Genomic DNA, 21,786 nt, shown 5'->3' on the forward strand with positions numbered 1-21,786 from the left:
AATAGGCTATAAGCATAATCCATATATTAATTTGTTTTATAATTATCTCAGCTAAGGTAAGATTATTTTTATCCATTCTATGCATTCAGAACTTTATAAAGGTCTTATGTTCAATCTTGTTGTATCCCTTAACGTGAAAGTATCTAACTCGTCAAAGGAAAGTCTAAAATCTGATAAAAATCACTTTCAATGTGAGCACCTTAGTTGTACTAATAATATACTACCAAAAAGCTAAAAAACCCAGGTGGATTTTAATTTTTTTTTAGGTGGGTCTAACCCGAAAAAATGCGTTTTTTTTTCGGGCTAGTCCCACTTGGGCAAACTCTGGAGACAGCTCTACAAGTTTGTCAAGAAAGTATCGAGACTGTTTCTAGACGAGGGGCAGGGAAGAACATTGGTAGAGAATGCCAGGTATACAACATGGATCAGCTCAGTTGCTTTTGTAGAGTGTAGATCGCACCTTTAGTTAGCGGTTTGTAGTGTAGACAGAAATCAAGATACACCGCACGACTGAACAGCTGTATGCGATCAAGTTTTGTGTGAAACTCAAAGGTTGAGAGCCTGTCACTTCTGAAAGGAACCTCGACACTTTAATTCTCCACCATGATAATATGACGAGTCACACGTCGCTACGCGTAAAGTTTTTTCTGGCGAAACACAATGGACAACGATGCCTCATCCTCCCTACAGTCCACATCTGGCCCCGCCCAACTTCTTTCTAATCTCCCACCCAGAATCCCAGAATTCCAGGCGGCGTACCAAAAAAAGTTCTTGCCTGTTTTGACGTCCCATTAATCATGTGCTCACAGAGAGGAAATGATGTACGTGTCTACCAAGCGATCGGGAGCTAGTCTGACCATCGACCTTCAGTAATACAAATACGTTGAGCACATACAGCATAGCTCGTCCAGTGTCGAAGAGAAATGGAGGTATCGAAGCAGTTTGTTCGCGTGTGTTTGTTGTATGACTTTAAAGTGGACCTGTCAGCTGCCGCATCAAGTGGCCGCATCTATCAGGTAATTGGGGAAAGTGCTGTTAACGAACGCAACGCCAGGCATTGGTTCCAGAAATTCCATTCAGTAGATGTAAGCCTTTCGGATGAACCTCGCAGTAAACGACTACATGTGTTGGATGACGAGGCCTTGAATGCAGCCATCGAGGAACACAGTGGTGTAACGTGTAATGACTTGCACAAATGTTCCATGTTTCCGCTAAAACAGTTAGACTGCACCTACATGGGATAAGGAAGTCATACAAGTTAAGCATGTGGGTACCCTACACATTGTCGGCGGCCAACAAAGAACAACGAGTGACAGCCTGTTTGTTTTTGCTCACTCCGCTCACACAACCATCTTTGATTGCTTCCTCACTGATGACGAAAAGTGGGTCCTCCATGACACTCCCAAGCGTACCAGACATTAGTTGTCGCCACATGACCCTTATTCTCACATCTCAAGACTACCTCTGCATCGACGAAAGGCTATGCCCTCCGTATGACGGCATTGTCGGCAAGTGGTACATTATGAGCTCCTTCCATCTGGTCAGGCTATCACTGTTGACTTCTACTTTCAGCAGTTGCAAAGGGTGCACCGTGCATTGTGGCAGAAGGAGCCAGCATTGGTGAATCGCAAGGGTGTGCTGTTCCTGCACGACAATGCCAAGCCACATGTGGAGCAACTTGGCTGGGAGACAATGTGCCATGCACCATATTCTTACACCAACAGATTACAACCTGGACGATCATTCCCTCGACAACCACCTCCGTGGGAGATCCTTCGCAAATGAAGGAGACCTGCTTAACGCATTCACGAATTTCTTTGCATCCATGATCGCCACGGTGTTGTGCAGCTGTAGGGACGTTGCCAAAAGATGTTGGATGCAGATGGAGATTACTTCGAAACCTAAAGGTACGTACCGTCCATTGTATTGCTCTTTGTTTATCACTGCTCTAAAACGGCAAGAAGTTTTTTTGGTTACCTTGTACTCTTTGAACAAACCCTGTATATAGAGTTAATAAATTCTTATCGCACCCAATTTTACCTTAGAAACGTGTCGGAATATAAAAATACTCTATATTATTCTACATTACGTAACATGACTTTCTGAGTTTCAACGAATATACACTGACCAGTCAGAACATTATGACTACCTTGGCTCGCAGGACAGCAAGAATTTTGTTTGGCATGGAAGCAATGAGACCCTGCTAGCTGGTTGGAGGCATTGTGCGCCACATCTGCACACATATCACTTAATTCCCATAAATCCCACAGAGAAAGTCGATGAGCTCGGATCTGACGTTCAATTACATCCCAAAGGTGTTCAATTGGGTTAAGATTGGGTGAGTTTGGGTGCCGCAACTAAAAATTTACTACTGTACTCATCAAATCACTACAGCACAACGTTGAATTTGTACCAAGAAGCATTATTCCGCTAAAAGATGCTATCTAGATATATGGCCGACATAAAGGGGTGTACGTGATCAGCAATGACCTGGAGATAGCTAGGAGCCGTCATGGAGCCCTCTAGACACACTATTGAAGGTTCACATAGCCATGTGAAGGTTCTCCAAATCATAATGCAGCCACCACCGACCTGTCATCATCTTACTGTGCACGTTTCGAGCAAGTGCCCATTCAAGTCGTTATCGACGATGTCATCCGGTTAATAATTATACACGTGTAATATCGGCTGCGAAAGCCCATATCTAACTGTACAGTGACTGTGTACTCAGACGTATTCGCTGAAGTCGGCTGTTAATTGTGCCGCGGTTTGCGCCATATCCTCGACAGTCTATGACGTCCGACATCTTTAATGTGGTGTGACCGTCCCATATCTTGTAGTTTGGTGCTGGTTTTACCGTCCTTTTCCCACCCTTGGAAGACACTAACCACGGTAAATAGTAAACACCTGACAAGTCACACTGTTTTCTATATGCTCGTTTCCAGCCAACTGATCATCATAATCTGGCTCCTTATCAAACTCTGATATATCGTCGGCCTTCCCCATTCTACGCACTGGCTGATCGAGTTACATCCCTGTCACTGTCAGGTGAGTGGTTCTCCTGTTCCTCGTGCCTGTTACATTATGCCCAACGACTTCGTTCAAAAAGTAGCGGGTATTTTTCTCCTATACTATATTTTATCTGACTTTATATTCCACCTACAGGCTTAAAGATTCCATAATTGTTACAGGAAACAAATTCATGTTTTTGTGGAGACGTAGTAATCATTGGTGGCAAAAGCTGGAAGTACAGAAGAAAGGAAAAAAAAAAAACTGTCCAGTGTGAAAACACTACTACAGAAACTCTCAATCCCACCCCAAATTATCTACCATATATTTTGAGAGGGACAGTGGTTTACAAACTTTAACTGGCAGCCATTTTAAACAGAAGTAACATTGCATGCTGAAATTATATTTTCAATAAGGTCAAGATATTAATCCAACCTTTTTGCCACTTAAAATTTTTAAATTGGTCTTCATCAATGTTCTCTATCCAACCTTAAAATGTTTAAACTTTAATAATAATAATACAGTGTATTTCAGTATTCCTTCACGTTTCCATTTGAAGATACAAGGAGATGCACCTAGTCAAGCCAGGACCCCTAACGTAAATCTGATCCGAGTATCCATGGGATAACTTAGGCAGATAGATAGCAGAATATCTCCCTCCCTGAGACACACAGAAGCTAAAAATGTTTTTTGAGAAGCATTGGTTTTATTGTCTAAAGGTCTCATCAATAGTCTTATTTTTGAGTATGGATCGCTATTCTGGGAAAGCAAGTAGTTTAAAGCGCAACTTCTAAAATTAGCCACGTAGGTGTACATCCGCATAAACTAGCGTTTTGTAATAAAGATACGCTTTTTCCTTTGATTCATTGTTCTGCAACCGATTATATATGTATGTTTCGCTTCGTACTGTTTGGCGTTTATTTTTTCTTTTCTTTTTTTTTTATTTTCCACACAAGTACGTTCTATATTCTGCAAAAAAAAAAAAAAAAAAAAAAAAAATAGTAGGCAGTACTGTTTCAAAACAAAAGTTACCAGAAACAGGTGCATCTCAGTGTTGCCATTTAGTTTAGACTTATCGGTTCTTCGCTAACAGGGTATTATCAGCATGAAGCTTAATGACTGTTAATCTAGCCAAGTAATAGAACAGATTTTCAAAAATGTGATTAACTGAAGGAGTGAAGTAACTGTGACCCTTGCAGAACTTTGCAATTCAATATTTTCAATGTAATGGAAGTCCGAAACCCAATTATCACATCTTTACATATTTAAATTTCTGTCCGAAAGTACATGGAGTATCAAATTAATTCAAACCTGGAGGCTAAAAGATCTCCTGGAAAATTGTAATGGTATAGGAATGAATGAGACACTACTTCACTAGTTACCGATTAATATTTATGGCAACATCTTAAGACTGAGATCCGACTTTAACCTCACTCGTAGTCATGATTAGCCCGGTTGAAGAAGACCAATAAGTTGCATACCGTTAAGGTTGAACGAGGTTAAAATAAATGCCCACTTCTACATTTAAGTCCCCCAGCTGAACCGTGTTTGTGCAAAACAATATCTTAGTTGAAAGGGCACCTGGAAAACTTATACCGAATAGTTGGAATTAATGAATTAAAAAATGGCAGAAACTTACTGAATAGTCTCCAAATGAAAAATAAATTTGTGTACTTACCTTTACTTGGTCGATTAACAATTGCAAAAAGGCATCGGCTTCAGTCAATTTCTTATCAAAATCTTGCAGAGTAGGCTTTGGTTTATTCGGATCCCACCTCTATAATAAAGTAAATTTAAAAATTATTTTTAAAAAAATATGATAAACAAATTTCGCGTATGTAATTCTAACAAAACAGTATCTATAACTTATTTTAAATACTTAGAAACAAGTTCCTTATCTACACTATTATTACATAAAAGGTACTGATAAAAATAAGTCAGAAATTGTGTTACAAAGTTCTAGTCATCTCATAACTATTCAAAGAACTGCACAAAGGAATAATCATCACTCATCAACTTGGTATCATGGTTATTAATCAAAGTACAAGCAAGTAATGTTTTCTATAGTTTTCTAAAAACGGATAAAAATCATTCCGGATAAAACAGATTTGTTCTATGTATGTCATATAATGTTTTTAGTAATATTCTACTCCAGAATGTATTTAGTGTGCGTGGGTTTCCTCGGGGTCCTCCCGTTTCCTCCCACTTTCTTCATTCCACCATTTCATTCATTTCTCATAATCACTGTCTTCTTTAGCCTAGCCAGCATAACCGTGGGACGTAAAACTCAAAAATTTAATTTCATTTTTCCAGAATGCATTTAGTTTAAGACGAGATAACGGTAACGGTTGTTTCCTGTCTCTCTTTCAATTGAAATGGTATTTTCCATATGGAAATTAAATCAAGTAGCACAAAAATGTCGATATCTCGATTGGCTCATACCTTACAGTATCACACGTAACTACCTTCAGTTTTCCGAAAGTTGTAAGGCGTATCTGCAAAAGGACTTAATATTTCAAAAACGATTCACCCAAAATACTTGCGATCACATTAAGATACATGCTAGATATTCTACATGAAAAGTTCGAAAATTCTATCAGTAATGACTTTTTGTCTTTAAAAAGAAATGTCTCGAATTTTGAACATTTTCTGCTTCGGAATAACTGCCACTCTGTAACACAACGAAAGGAAACCAAGCGATATTATTCGCAACCACCAAATATCATCACAGTATCTGCTACTATATTAATGTATAATACATAGAAAGAGTTGATACGATTGAGTGCAGATGGTTGAACATATTCCATTGGATAATTCTTTACACAATGATTTTAAGAAGAATGTAGCACGCAAACGTTCCTATTCTATTATTTATTTCTACTCTATTCCTTATTTTCATAGCAACGCAATTCATATTCCTCATTTGATAGGAACATACTTTATTTTTCTCACCTTTACCTTTAGAGATCACGATTACCCTCACAAGTGCAGTTTTTCCCTTTTTTCTTCCTTATTTACAAACACAACTTCTCACTCCAATATACCGGAAACGAACTTGCACTTTTGACTACATGCGCTTAAGTGTAATCCTTTAACATTTCACTATTATTCATTAACAGCATGGCCATCTTAATGCACGGGCCCGATGATTACTTACTTGGGGACCCGAAGACTATAATTATTTATATTATGTGTAAATTTTATTCATAGGAATCCAGCACACTGGTTTGCTCCCGGACCTATAATGTGTCAAGACAGCAGTGATTAACAGCAGATATTGTGGTAATTTTTTGGTAGCAATACCCGCCCAGGTTCAGTATGTTTTAATTGTTGCGTTGCTTGTTCAGCTACATGCACATTGCTTTCTGTAGTCAAAAAGTTACAGCTAGAATTGTCACATTTGTTATGTCCAATGTTTAGTGTATATATTCGTAGTATTTTGAGTCACATCAGGTTATTAAATCATATTCTAACCACTCGATATAGCTGTTGAACCGGACGTCATTACGTTTGTGATGCTGTAAGATTTGAGCCAAATGGGGTAGTGGCATTTATTTATTTATTTTTAGCTACAAAGTCTACTTTTCATACAGAAAGTTCCGTTCCAATAGAAAAAGAGGCATAAAAGTCACTTATCGTCATATCTTTTTACAGATTTTACATTCATGTTTACTAAGACTTTATGCTTATCTTATGTAATACTTTGAACTCCGAAAATACTTACTATCGATAAACGGACTTCCATCTATGTTTAGGATATATCTGCAAAGTTGAGTAATGTGTTGCGCATTGCACACCACAATATATTTTGACCCATTTTTCTTTATCAAACAAATGAGTCCTTTCGCTGTTAACCAATAGAAAAATATCAACTTTACATTTTTTATCTATATTTGAAAAAGGAGATAAAACTTACTACGCAGTATACTAGTAAATTAAAAAAAAAAAAAAAAAAACTGACTCAACGGAAATTAACTATGTGCCACGAATAAACAACACTCTAATCTGTAAACACCTACAATTATGAATGTAGTAATTGTCAACTTCCTTCCGTTAAATGGGAGTAACTGACTGTCTAGAAACAAGTTATTTCCTTTTTTAAAAAAAAAAATGTTTCTGTTTCTTTAGGACTAAAACTTATCCGTATTTGTAAAATATCGTCAAATAAATACCTCCTGGTGTCGAAAGAAAAGAGGAGATCCAAAAACTAAATGGTAACACTATATTTTTTTTTTTCACTTGTGATAGATATGATTAAGAATATAAAATTACACTTAAGACTAAATCCCTAACACCTCCACACTATCTGACTTGTGTGCAACCACTCAGACTATCCAGGCAGCTTTATTTTGAATATATATTCACATTATCGAACCCAGACTGAAAAACTGGCACTACTCACAATGCTTATATGAGAGTCTAAGTTACCGAAACAATTTTAAAAATTGGAAAGATCCGTTTTGTATTTGATATGCACAGTTCCATTAGTTTCATTTTCTTTCTTAAATAAAACTTTCTATTCAGTATAAAAAATATATGCTTCTTCACAACTTAATATATTTTTAATAAGTTAAAAGGAATTAGAATCATCTAACTTTATTCTTTGAGGCTCAAGAGGAAGTACTAACCAATTTTTTCGTAAAAGTATTCGTAAGATTTTTATTTTCTTTAATTTTACGACCGAGTATAATCAGCATCTAAATAACAGTTCTTTAGTTGGATATAACTACTCAGGACAACCTGACAATTTTAACCCCACTCTTTTTTCTCCTATCTTACAGTGTAATATGTTACTCAAAGATGAATATACATAAATATCACTAAGAAATAAGGTGTCAGATCAAGAACTTACCCATTTAGTTCAGATACCATTTACTTTTAATTCTTATGTTCGATTCTACAATAAATTTAATTTTCAAAATGAAAGTATACAGAAGAGCAATACTTAAGCGTGTCACTTGAAGAAGAAAAATATTTCGACTTTTGCCAAAACGAGGCTTTATAGCCAATATCTACACATTCAAAAGACGCATTCATTGGGAAATAAACTTTATCATCACATGGTTTTGACAAGTACTCAATGGCATAAAAATACATATTTTAAAAACCAAATATTTTGGCCAGCAGAATTCTTGTTTTATTTCCTCAAAATCAGTTAATCAATGTTTCCCTTCTTCAAATAACACGTTCAATTAAACTATTCATATCTATGCAGATACAAAAAGATGTATGTATAATAAAGCATGCAATGTCAAACATAACTAGATGCAGCGAATACAATAACTACAATCCAAAGTCGGCAAATAAAACTAATATAATTCAGTTGTTTGTAATAAAGTACTGGTCGTTAATACAACTTAATAATGCAATACATTAATAATTTAGCTGGTTATGTTACCCAATCAGCTCGAAAATTGCATGCATGTGCATCGGTTTTGAGCGGGATTAACTAACTAACTTACTAACTCTATGGCCTATGGAACCCGGAGTTTCAATGCCGCGTTCAGAAAAACTCTCCACTGACTTCTATCGTTAGCCAACTGGGTCCAGTTTCTACTTTGTATTCTTATTTCTGCAAGATCCATCTTAATATTGTCCTCCCATCTGCGTCCACGTCTTCCTAATGGTCGTTTTCCGGTTGGTCTTCCAGTTAAGACTTTGAAAGCGTTCCAATTTTCTTTCATACTGGCTACATGATCTGCCCACCTGAGTCTCCTAGACTTGATGACCCTAACAATGTTTGGTAAACCGTATAAATTATATAGTTCATCGTTATGAAGTTTTCGCCATGCCCCATTCCCAATTCTCTTGAGTCCGAATATTCGTCTTAGGATCTTGTTCTCAAATACTTTCAGTCTATGTTCTCCCTTTCGAGTAAGCAACCATGTTTCCCAACCATATAGAACAACAGGCATGGTTATCGTTTTATATCTTTTAAGCTTCAAATTCGTCGACAGAATTCGCGAGGACAAGAGATTTTGAACTAATAATAACACGAATTTCCTGCTTTTAGTCGACATTTAATTTCTTCGTGAATATGGTTTTCGTCTGCTAACATTGATCCTAGATATTTGAAAGTATCCACTTCATCAAAAGTATTATTCGATATTTTAACGCATCCATAATTTGTTGTATTATGATCCCGACGAACTTCCATGTGCGTAGTTTTCTCTGCATTTACTTTTAAACCCACGTCCCTGCAAGCGTTTAATAAGACCTCTGCATTTCTTTATATTGTTCTCCTATCATTCCCTATTAAATTTACATCATCAGCATATGCCATAACCTGGTGAACACCATTCAACTCTAGGCCCTGGTTGCTATCTTTGATTTTTCTTATAGCGCATCCGAGAACAAAGTTGAATAATAATGGCGACAACGCATCTCCTTGTTTCAGGATATTCTCGACGTGAAATCTCGTGGACAAAAATTTTCCTACCCGGACTTTACTTTGAGATTCTTTTAAACATATCTTAATTAATGTAATTAGCATTTTCGGTATTCCACATTCTGTAAGAATGTTGTATAATGTTTCTCTCCTAACCGAGTCGTAAGCCTTTCTAAAATCAATAAATATTTGATGTATCGGGGTATTGTATTCCCACTTCTTTTCGAGTATTTGTCAAATGGTAAATATGTGGTCGATAGTTGATCGATTTCATCTAAATCCGCACTGATAATCTCCAATAATTTCATCTGCATATGGAGTCAATCTTGCTAATAGAATGTTTGAGAGAATTTTATAGAACGTGTTGACAGGAGAGAAATGCCTCGATAATTATTACAGTCAGTTTTGTCGCCTTTCTTGTGAAGTGGAACAATAATTGATTTTTTCCACTCTTGTGGCATTTTTTCCTTCCGATGAAGAATATATTAGATATCCGAAACCGTTACACATTATAGTTTAAAGTAGAGTGTGTGTTTAAGCTTTGGTCAGTATTTCTTTTTGTTACAATATCCAATCCAAAGCCATGGATAGTACTGTGTATCTTGTTCAACAATTTTTCGCCTCCAGCTAGAATTAACTCAGCCGGAATTTCTTCGACACTCGGAGATTTGTGTTCCTTTAGTTTTTTTTATAGCGATTTCTACTTCTATTCGGTTAAGTTCTGGAATATGCAGTTCTGCAGTGTGTATTTCCCTTTTTCCACGCACATTACTTTTTGTCTGCGTGTTAAGCGATTCGTCAAAGAACTCTTTCCATCTATTTAAGATGCCATCTGTATCAGTGAAAACTGTTCCGTCAGCTTTCTTTAATATATAAGCACGAGGTTGATAGCTTTTCTCAAATTCGTTGATTCCCTTATACATATCCCGAATGTTTTTATTTTTACTATTATCTTCAAGTTCCTTAATTTAGCTTTCAAAAAATCGCGTTTCTTTGTTCTAAAAGTTTTGGAAGTTTCCCGCCTAACTGATAATGTTCTTTTTACAGAAAAAATGACTTTTAACATACAGTTTGCTGTACCTAAATCCGTCCAATTTCGGTCTTACTAATACAATAGTTTTAATTTAGTAGCCAGCACGTCCATCTTTAGAGTACGGGGTTCCTAGCTCGAAGAGCATCGAACGCACTACAGCTATACTTCCTAAAAGTCTGGTAGTTACAATTCTTCCAACCTATTTGCATTCTTAAATGCATTGTCGAGTCTTTTATTGGCTCGCTTCGCATCCCTGAGCTCGTAACCCATCGTAACAATACATTTGATTAATGATGCCAACACTCAACGAGAAAAAGTGGCTAAACTGTATAGCTAAAAATGGCCAGAAATACTTAGAAAAAAAACAAAAAAGCAAATTTCCGCGCTGAGACAAAGTTAAATATATTCGGTTTCTATAATATAAAATTAAAACAAAACTCCTCTAACAGAAATAAATATCATCATCATATTCTACTTCTCCAGATTGGGGGGTAGGTCCTTTTGTCTTGGTTGCATGTACCGGGCTGATTTTGCTTCAATTAGTTGCAGAACTGTGCCTGAAATTTCATACAGAAAATTACACGTTTGCACACGGCGCAACTCAAATCTTACTCTTAAAACTGAAGAAAGTGTTTTTGTTTTCAATCTGTTACTAAGTTTTTTTTTTAATATATATATATATATATATATATATATATATATATATATATATATATATATGTGTGTGTGTGTGTGTGTGTGTGTGTGTGTGTGTGTGTGTGTGTGTGTGTAAAACTATATTCACCTGATTGAATACACTTCACTTCCACGTTCGAATGTGGAAGCGTTAGTATGAAAGAAAACCAACGAAACGAATTCTGAAAATGGAGACTCCTCCAGCATCTGTGTACTGCTTTACTTCTTACAAAAATTCTTCAGTTGAAGACTCATTTACCCATTTCACGAAATTTATGTTCGCCACTAAAATAATTTCCAATTTTATCCATATTATCTTCAAATCCCAAAGTGAAAGCTAAAGCTAAGTCAGTAAAAGACTATTTCAGTGGTTAAAATCCTCATTAACACTGAAAAGCGTTATTTTCTAAGGACGTCTATATAATCAGGAAGTGTATTCTGAATTTCTTTAATAATTTTTTTACTCAAGCTTACACTTCTTTTTCAAAGATTTTTCTCAACGTCTACTGGTAACTGACAAGTTTTGAACTCATTCTCTACTGTGTAATCACGATAAGGGGAGTGATCAATATGATCTTTTAAGGAGTCAATTCTAGCAGTAGGTTCAGAATGTTGCCACTTAGAGAAAGAATCGAACTTCAGAAAATATCAAAATGACGCTCATATCAAAAAAGTGGCTGAACTAAAAAAATGGGTAGAAATGGCTAAAAGCAAAAAGCATATGGCTAGAAAAGCCACTAGTTGTTTTTTTGAAAATTTGTGCCTAGCCAGTTTTCAAAATGGACAGATCTGGCCACGAAGTGGCTAAATTGGCAACTCTACATTTGATGTTGACCTCATCTTCCACATAAATATCATTAACCCCTCCCCCCGGCCTCAGACTCTTTCATGTCCCTCAGAAAGGGATAGGACGAGAGATTGCTATTCCGCGAGCTAATCCTCTGATAACTTTTTGTAATAACCTGCGTTACTACACTTACTCCGTTTCTCCATAGGATCATCCTCGTGACTACATAGTCAGCGTAAGCAAATTTGAAGGGAGATCCGGGTTCGGTTCCTACTGGAAGCTCACGTGTTCAGATTGCATGATAAGCTGTAAGTGCACGTCTCATATAGCCGCAATGCTAAGAGGGTCACTAAACTCCAAATCAATCAACGAACAATCTATTTCTCATATATTTTTATCAACGCCAACTTCTTCTTTTATGTATTATTATTATTTCTATTATTTCTCCCACACGTTTTCATTCCCCCTTACCTCTCATTTTTATTTATATCGTATATTTTCATAATTTATATTTATTACTTTTAAATTCTTATTATATATATACAAATTTTCATTCTTCAATCATCTTTCCCTACACACACACACACACATATATATATATATATATATATATATATATATATATATATATATATATACTACATTCTTCTCTTTATTCCTTTGCTCTCCTGCATGCCTTCCGACTAACTCAGCTCATTAGTTTTATATTCCTCTACTGAACCATAAATATTGGAAAATTTCTTTATTGAAAAAGTGAAAAGCGATGTTATGGCTTAATAACTACTTTTACGTATCTTATTTCAATACTCAATATCATCACATTCAATGCATACAGTACTAACAACCACCTCAGAGCTGCATGGTTTGTGCGCAAGTTAAGATTCACTACTTACCCATAAACAAAGAAAAGTACTTTCAATGTTACTGTCTTAAGCTCTTTTGATGTTCATGTAAGACTTTACTGGCCACACAGTTCACTGAAGACTACTTAAATAATATAATTAAATACTTCCGTGTATATATGTTCTTGAAAAGTGAACCAATTGATTTGTATTGTTTTTCAAAAGTTATTGCTGCTGTTTTGGTACTATGGAAATTAATATTATCCAACAATAAGAGAAGAAAATTATTGTTAGGTATTATATTTAACTTTCCTTATTATTCAAAACCATAAAAAAAAAAAAATATTTATTTATTTAAGAATTAAAAATGTATGACTCAGTGTATGATGTTATTTCTGTAAGTATGCAGTTCTCCCCCCAAAACGCCTTTCAACGAGATGACTGCACTAGATGTTATCAGACACCATCATCCAATGAAAGGTAACAAAAAGGATAATATGGCGATTGGATAGAAAAAACAAATACGGAACTAAGCAAGATATCTCTGATTTAAATTTAGAGGAAAATCGTAAAATAATAAACATACATCTTGATTGCTATTAACTTGTCCGTCTGGCTTTAATTTTAACTCAGTGTTGCCTATGGATGTTCTTGATACGTTGTTTAGATATCACCATAAACTAACGACGTATATCAATTAACGTTTAGGTGTGAATGAGTAATTAAATATTATCTTTTTTAAGAAGGTGATATTAGCTATATTTTCTTGAAAACCTTGAATGATATTTTGCAAGTTTTTATTAAGACTACTATGGCCCTAATTCACGTAAGTTTTCTTTAACACGATTCAAAAATTGATCTTTGACTTTTCGAACTGTGAAGAACTACATTTTTACTTTTGTTATGGTTTTTCAATAATTGTTTGGATACCTTGAAATAGCTGGTTCTTAATCTTTTAGTCCTTGATACCTTCCTTTACTTACAATTACATTACTTTTGTAACGCCAATATAAACATTTATATTCATGCCAGAACCCAATTGTAACTTTTTCAATGGCGTTTCTTTCGTCATTTTCTTGATTTTACTGTTTTAAAAAATCACAGTGGCGGTATATATTATACACGATCTACAGAACTCGTTTATCTTGACCAAACTTTGCATGAAGATAGACCCTGACTTGATTAGTATGTATGTGAAGTATTTTCCTGTGAAGATTTTTCGTTCCTGAGTCACTGGCCATCAAAATTGGGGTTTGGACTTAGTCACTAATTGCTATCCAGAATAAAAATTAGAGAAAAATACATGAACCAAACTTGTTACCCGTTAAGTATATGCAATGAGTACTTATAATTAATATTTGCTAAAAGCAATGAAGAATATTATTTTCCCCAATTGGGAAACTCATTCCTGGTTAGTATAGGGAAGGGGGGGAGTTGACGTCAAATAATGACTTTTTAGTATAGCTGCGTAATTTTCCTAATTGTGTAAACTCGATATGATTCATTCCTTTCCTTTCACCTTCCTCAAATGTACAATGAAAATGAAATCTTTACGTCCCACGGTTATGCCGGTTAGGTTAAAGAAGACGGTGATGATGAAAAATGAATGAAATGATGGAACGAAGAAAGTGAGAGAACCTCGGGAAAACCCATGACCACGGTGTTTGTCCACCACAAAGTCCACACGGCGCGAGCTGGGGTCGAACCAGGGACCCCAAGCACTGGAGGTGAACGCTCTACCACTGAATTCCTCAAATGTAAAATTATCCTTGGTGTCATTCAGCATACTACGTTTCTAAACAACATGGAGCTCTTCATCCGACTTTCGAAGGAATACAGGAAAAAAAAAAGTGTCACAGTGTACACCATGTGAAGGAGTTTAATCATATTCTAAAGCTAGACAACCCATCAAAGCATTAAAATAAAATATGTTACATATTTCTCAGGCACGTTTACAAACCCTTCTCATAGGAATACATAGGGAACCGATTTATGATTGTTCACATCTTGGGATCAACTTAATCAACGAACTCCATTCTTAACCTTTGACACTCCACACCCTCGTCAATATCGATGGTGATCCATCAAATAGTTCTTGAGATTTCTTCTCCCGGACGAACGGACGGACACACGGATATACATATCAAAAGCCTTAAAACTTGAATGAATCTATCCCATATGTAGGTAATTTCAAAAAACCCAACTTAGTCTTTTCTTTTACTCTATAGTGCAATTATGTTATTTGGCTTCAAGGTTGCCAGATTCGGAGTTGATAACACGCCTCAAATACGAAGTTAATAGCACGAATAATAGATCCGATCCGAAAATACATCCACAACTGAGGTCTAGTCTTATCTTTCTATTTGAAAAAAAAAAAAAAAGACTCCATAACTATCCTCTCTGCATTAAGTTTAAATTTTTGATTTGTTAATGCCATGTGATTATTGCATAAATGTTGTGACAGTTCAGGAGTTGGGTTTCCCATTTTACATATCTTAATTGTATTTTAATGCTGGTTGATGTCTCTCTTTGTGGTGCCTACATCTGCCCTGTCGCGACAAAACGCTGTAACTTTGGCGGAGCAGTTTTGAGAAAAAGAGCCGTAAAGTCGCTACAGACCGGCTAATTTCCTACTTACATCGAAATTCTCTTTGGTATATTTTCAAAAGTATTTGACTCAGCTCAATGCTGGGCCTGGTGAACATAAGTATCGGTGGGGGAAATTCAAAAATGCTTATAGCGACAAAACAATGTAACTCAAGTTACAGCGTTTTGTCGCGACACGGCAGACATGTTCCCTCGTAAGAGCATGGCACTTGAGAAAATCCTATTGGTTTGTAAACTGTCCGCAAGATAGCTTTTATATCATATTAAGTGTTTCTCTAAATTTTGAAGACCCCCCATCTTAAAATAATAATAATAATAATAATAATAATAATAATAATAATAATAATAATAATAATAATAATAATAATAATAATAATAATAATAAGAAGAAGAAGAAGAAGAAGAAGAAGAAGAAGAAGAAGACACAAGTTGTAAGTGAAAGGCCAAATTTATATTTGACTACGAATCATATTTCATACGTAGTGTTACGATACTATTCGTCGGAGGTCCTGGTTTGATCTCATAAATCAATCGAATTATCTCGTATTAATCAATAAAACACTTAGTTTCTGTTTAGGAGAGAGAGTGATCAACCTTCCATATATTGGATTTTATTTGCGGAGAATGTATCGCATTTTTACGTATATACTGTCTAGCATATGACTTAGTATACGGTTTAGTAAATAACTTGTTATTTCCTTCACTGGTTGTCCGTGAAAAATCAAGGACACCACACATCGTACGAGTCCAACAGAACTCCTCCGATCTGGATCAAATTTGAGATGGTGGCAGACCCTGACCTGCTACACAAGCGTATGACACTTTATAGTGTGCAGGTTTTTGGTTCGCGAGTTATGAGCCATCAAATTTTGGGTCACATTTTGGAAAACAAAAGTACATACACCGAACTCATTCGATCTGGATCAACCTCGGTATGGTGATAGGCACGACCTGCTAACACATGTGTGAAATACAGCATTATGTTATACAGGCTTTTCGTTCCCGAGTTATGGGGCATCAAATTTTGGGTCACACTTTCGAAGGGATAATAATAATAATAATAATAAAACTTGGCTTGGATTCCGAGGCATAGGTCATCAGTAGACTTCGAATTTTTGCATACTTGCATTTTTTTTCCTGATGTGATATTCATATGCTCTTTAAACAGAAATTCGTTTCAGCAGTTTTGGGGTAAAATAGTAGAATTTTATGGTGCATATATTTGCATATTTCGGTGGTTAGTGCATGTTTATGTCGTTATTGCATATAAATGCATATTTAAAGAAATGACCAAATTGATAATTTTAACGTGCAATAACTTTCCTCATAAATGGAATTCCAAGTTTCTAATATAAATAGACTCAAGACCTTGAAATGTTCATTGTTGTCGGCTTCGAATATCTTCCAAGGTCATGTAAAAGGAGAATAAAAAAAAGGGGGGTGAGTGATTCATCCTCCTGGCAATAATGCATGATTGATACCTTTTTTTTTTTTAAATAGAAGATATAAATAATGGTGTCAAATCACCTACAATAAAATTTCCACCCATCATTTCTACGGAAGTTAAAGTTGCTACCGTTGTATGTATGTGGATGTGAAATTGTGTGGTCCTGTGGGAAGGCAAAAATACCGAAAGAAAAATCTTCTAGAAATTATCTCCTGAAACAAGGCACATTTAGTTGTAGTGCGACATCTTCAAATCTGAAATTTAACGTCAGAATTTTGTTCATTTTTGTCCACCCAAGATTTTTTTTTTTTTTGGTAAAATTCAAGTAAACGAGGGAGGGCTATTTAAAAATTTGGCCACTTTGATGACTTGTAGTGCGAGATCTTCAAATTCGACATGTAACTAGCTCACAATTTTGTCCAATTTTCATTCATTTTTGTCCACCCACGAAAAATTTTGAAAATTCAAATAAACGACGGAGGGCCATTTAAAACTTTCGCCACTTTGATTACGAAAGTTGTGCGATATCTTCAAATCTGAAATTTAACTACCTCATAATTTGGTCCAATTTTTGTCCACCTAAGAAAAAAAATTGTAAAATTCAAGTAAAAGAGGGAGGCCCATTTCAAAATTAGGCCACTTCGATCGCCTGTAGTGAGAGATCTTTAAATTTGAAATTTAACTAGCCCACAATTTTGTCCAATTTTCGTCTATTTTTGTTCACCCAAGAAAAAGTTTTGTACCATTAAATAAACAAGGGAGGCCTACTTCAAGATTTAGCCACTTCAATTACCTGTAGTGCAACATGTTCAAAATCTGAATCTTAAATAGTTCATAATTTTGTCAGATTTTAATACATGTTTGTACCACCAAGAAAAATTATGTAAAATTGAAATAAATGAGGGAGGGCTATTTGAAATTTTGGCCACATCGATCAATGTGACATGCTCAAATTCGCGTTTTAACAAGCTTAGAATTTTGTCCAATCCTTATACCACACACAAAACATTTTGTACCATCCAAATAAATGAGGAAGGTCATTTCGAAATTTGGCTACTTCGATCACCTATAGTGTGACATTTTCAAATTCGAATTTTAATTAGCTCAGGATTTTGTCATTTTTTGCACATTTTTGTACCACCAAGAAAAAATTTTGAACGCTCAAATTAACAAAGGAGAGTCATTTCAAAATTTTGGCCACTTCGTTCACCAGTAGTGTAACATCTTTAAATTCTAATTCTAACTAGCTTAGAATTTTCACTGTTTTGTAGAGTTTTGTACTATCAAGCTAGTTAAAATTCAAATTTAATATGTCTCACTACAGGTGAACGAAGTGGTCAAATTTTAAAATGTCCGTCCCTGGTTTATTTGAATGGTGCGAATTTTTTTCCTGGTGGTAAAAAATGTTCAAATATTCAACAAAATTCTGAGTTAATTAAAATTCGAATTTGGAGATGTCGTACGATGGGTGTTCGAAGTGGCCCAAATTTTGAAATGGCCTTTCGTCGTTTATTTAAATGGTACAAATTTTTTCTTGGATGGACAAAAATGGACAAAATTAAGAGAGCTAGTTAAAATTGAAATTTGAAGGTGTAGCACTACAATTAATGGAACCTCTGAAAAAATGGATTGAAGTCGAGAGACATTAACAATTCAAGGAGAAAATATATTTTGCAAAGTGTGTGCTAAACAAGTAATATTTTCAAACTAAGTATGCTTGTTTTCAGGAGAGGGCATTTCCATTTTGTTCGACAGCAAAAGCTCGCACTTCAGCAGCGCCCGATTTTTTGGCCTTCTTATATTTCCATAACAGTTTCAAGTCTGGTAAGAAGCTCTACAAGTATGAAACAACCCAGTTGTGGCGCTTTTTTTTTTTTTTTTTTTTTTTTTTTCATACTCGAAAGAGATCATCCCAAAGAAACCCTTTAAAAAATTTCGGGAAGAAATGAACAACCCTTCTGAAAATATGCTCTAGAATTAATTAAAATATTTGCTTTACAAACTCTAAAACTTGTCGCAGCAGTTACTTTTTGAGATAAGTTACCGAGTTTTCCTTTAAGGAGTTTATGAGGTTATTTAAATATAAGCTTGTGTTGCTTTGATATGCACCTCAGTCTCTCGAAACGTAACTTTCCTACTAAGTCTTCTGTTATGTTTTCGATAACTTAACCTTCTTCCCATTCATGCTCCATTTCTCGCTCAAATTAGTCATTTAAATTATCAATATTATACATTGTAAATTCTTACTGTTTTAAACGGACAATGTTACGCTAGAAGAAAATATTCTAAGATTAACACATAATTGGATACAAAAAGTAATTTGAAGTGGATTTATTTTCTATTAAACAAGAACATAAGATTTTGAATGCAGGCTTTTAATACAGTAAAGAAGCCCCTTAATAAACGGAAATATTTCACGGTCCGATTAATTTAAAGGTAAAAAAAAAAAAAAAGTGTTAAAATTTCTTGATTAGTCGGAACCTGTGTTGCGAACAGCGGGTGTTAAAATATACTTTTTAACGGAAATTTTTAAGTTCCGGAATGCAGCGTTTAGAAAAATTTTAGACATTCTGTGAGAGGTTAGGTATATGAACTACGTTGTCTATAAAGGTCTGCGTTTACTTGTTACCCTACACATTTAACCTTTAGTCCACATTTAGTCCACCGCCTAGATACCGTGCAATTTTTTGAACAAAGTGCAATTTATATTATAATTTCCAAACCAATAACTATTTCTCTAGCTGGTCTAGAGACATGGAACAAGGAGCATAATATACACAATAGATCAGAGAGAGCTAAAAGTAGAGGGGCGAGCGCTGAAAAGAACATAGCATCTGCTTTTTGTCTTGGCCTTGGAAAATGTATGTAGACTTTTTTTTCACTGTAAGTTTTATGTATATGAATTTGTAGCATAACTAAATACTGTAATTTAATAGGGTATGTATAATATTTTATTTTATCTCAATATGTCCATTATTTATTTTCTTGCATAGATCTATCTCCGTTAACTTTAAAACCTTTAAGGGAAATTTTTACGAGTCCTGTTCAATTTCGCTGATCAGGTTTTACTATATGCTTATGCCAGAAATGTTTATTCACTTCTCTGAGTATGTTTATTCTTTATTCACAAATACTTGGCGCATTATATTTTTTATTTGTATGTCTCTCTCTCTCTCTCTCTCTCTCTCTCTATATATATATATATATATATATATATATATATGTGTGTGTGTGTGTGTGTGTGTGTGTGTGTGTGGGTAGATGTATTTCAATTTCACATACTGAGCTGTTTGAACCCGAAGAAACCAAATGTATTCAAGAAGCCGTGGATACTGAAAACATTAAAAGCGAACTTGCGTTTATCAACACTCATTTCAGTTCAATTTCAAAGATCATAACGAGATGAGAAGAGCGATGATTAGGACATTCTAGTGCATTTGAGCTGTTTGATCCAATAGCGAAACAAGCTCCGCCAAGACCAATCAGATAAACATTTTTTCGAAAAGCACTGTCAATAGACGAAAAAAACCTGGCATAACATTCTTGTCTAAAGCAAATTAAGTGTTGCTGGGAACGAATTAGATTTATCGGCAAGTAACATTGCTTCTTTGAAATACTGCTCCTTAACGACCCATGACACGGAAGGAGCATTTTCGATGTACAGTAATGTTTTTACTGACAAATGCAGGCTTTTGCCAGAAAATACCGAAAACTATATAGTTGTCTATTGTAGCATGTATGCATCATAGTTGTTCACCAAGTATACGTAGTTCAAGTAATACAACTTTTTTTCTCTAAAGATAATAAAATTTCTTGCTAACTTTAGCTTTTGATTGGTGCATATTTATCCTTTTTAGTGCATATTTTGCCGTTTTTTAGTGCATATCGATCCGAAGTCTAGTCATCAGATATGACGCGTGGACTTAGTGAAATCTTTGCAAAACAATTTTAATAAAGATTTGTATAAAATCAATGAAGGACGCCTTTTTGCCGCAATTGGGAGACTTATACTAATCACTTCTATAAATGTTAATGATTTATTAATTTGTTAGCCAGTTATGGCGATAACAACTTCCATGTGGGTAGGTCTATCAATCTATTGATAAAGTTCATATTCTTTCCGCTTACCTTTAGTTTTAAAACTGAAGGCGATACCAGCTTACATCGAATATAGTCACATTTACTAAAAATGTTTTGAGCGGAGAGATGACTATTTTCAAAACTAATATTAATAATGCATTCTATGTGTTTAATACAATATACACAAAATATTAGACACCAGTTATTTGTAAAATACTAATCTCCTTAAATAGCCCTATCCAGACGTTTATAATTCAATGCTGTAAGCACTTTAAGCAGGTAATTTTTCCACACGTATCTTTTTCTATCATCTACAAATTGAAGCTGGTGCCGCGGTTAATTCAGGAAATAGCAACCCACATTGTGCAGTGTCTGTCACAGAAATGCTTAATAATACTGACTCCAATTTCATTATCCTTCTACGAATCTGTTTCAGGGATGAACTGTTATTCCGTGTTGTTGGCAGTGAACAACCATCACTAAAATTCAGGAACATTTTGGAATTCAAGAAAAGTACATACACTGTTCGGGATAATTAGGGTGATAATTCCCAAATCAATGTGTGATGTAGAGTAGTACTTCCCCCCTCCTCCTCCTCTTCCTTCCCTCTGGACCAACAATAACTGGTATGAAGTTCCTGGACTGGAATTGCCATCCAACATTTCCTAAAGCTTATAGACGTCATAAATATTCCAGATAATAAGTTTCCTCTTATTAGTCTGCAGAGGTTTGTGGATGTTTAGATCATAATTCTCTTAATTGGTGAACCATCTTACGATGTTCTTTTCTTATAGAACTTTATTAAAAAAATATCTACAGGATAAAAATGACACCCATTAAAGACCGCATCACTATTACCTTCAATAACCTAATATCAGACATTATTCAGTGTTACGTAGTCTGAAATCAATTAAAGCA

General features: G+C 35.1%; 1 protein-coding gene across 4 annotated transcripts in view; it reads right to left on the minus strand.

The window, feature by feature from the left end:
• The window catches only part of LOC145673107 (oxysterol-binding protein-related protein 9), a 443,064-nt gene that overhangs the window by 405,835 nt on the left and 15,443 nt on the right, over nt 1-21,786 (minus strand). For all 4 annotated transcript variants that reach the window (XR_014128719.1, XM_081742477.1, XM_081742478.1 and 1 more), the window contains exon 3: nt 4,688-4,786. Coding sequence is in view for 3 of the 4 variants with exons in the window: in XM_081742477.1 (XP_081598603.1) it covers nt 4,688-4,786 (99 nt within the window). In the remaining variant the exon portion in view is untranslated. The remainder of the gene's footprint in view (nt 1-4,687; nt 4,787-21,786) is intronic.

This window comes from Thermobia domestica, chromosome 16, assembly GCF_964235325.1.
Source record: "Thermobia domestica chromosome 16, izTheDome1.hap1.1, whole genome shotgun sequence".
Classification (NCBI taxonomy): domain Eukaryota; kingdom Metazoa; phylum Arthropoda; class Insecta; order Zygentoma; family Lepismatidae; genus Thermobia; species Thermobia domestica.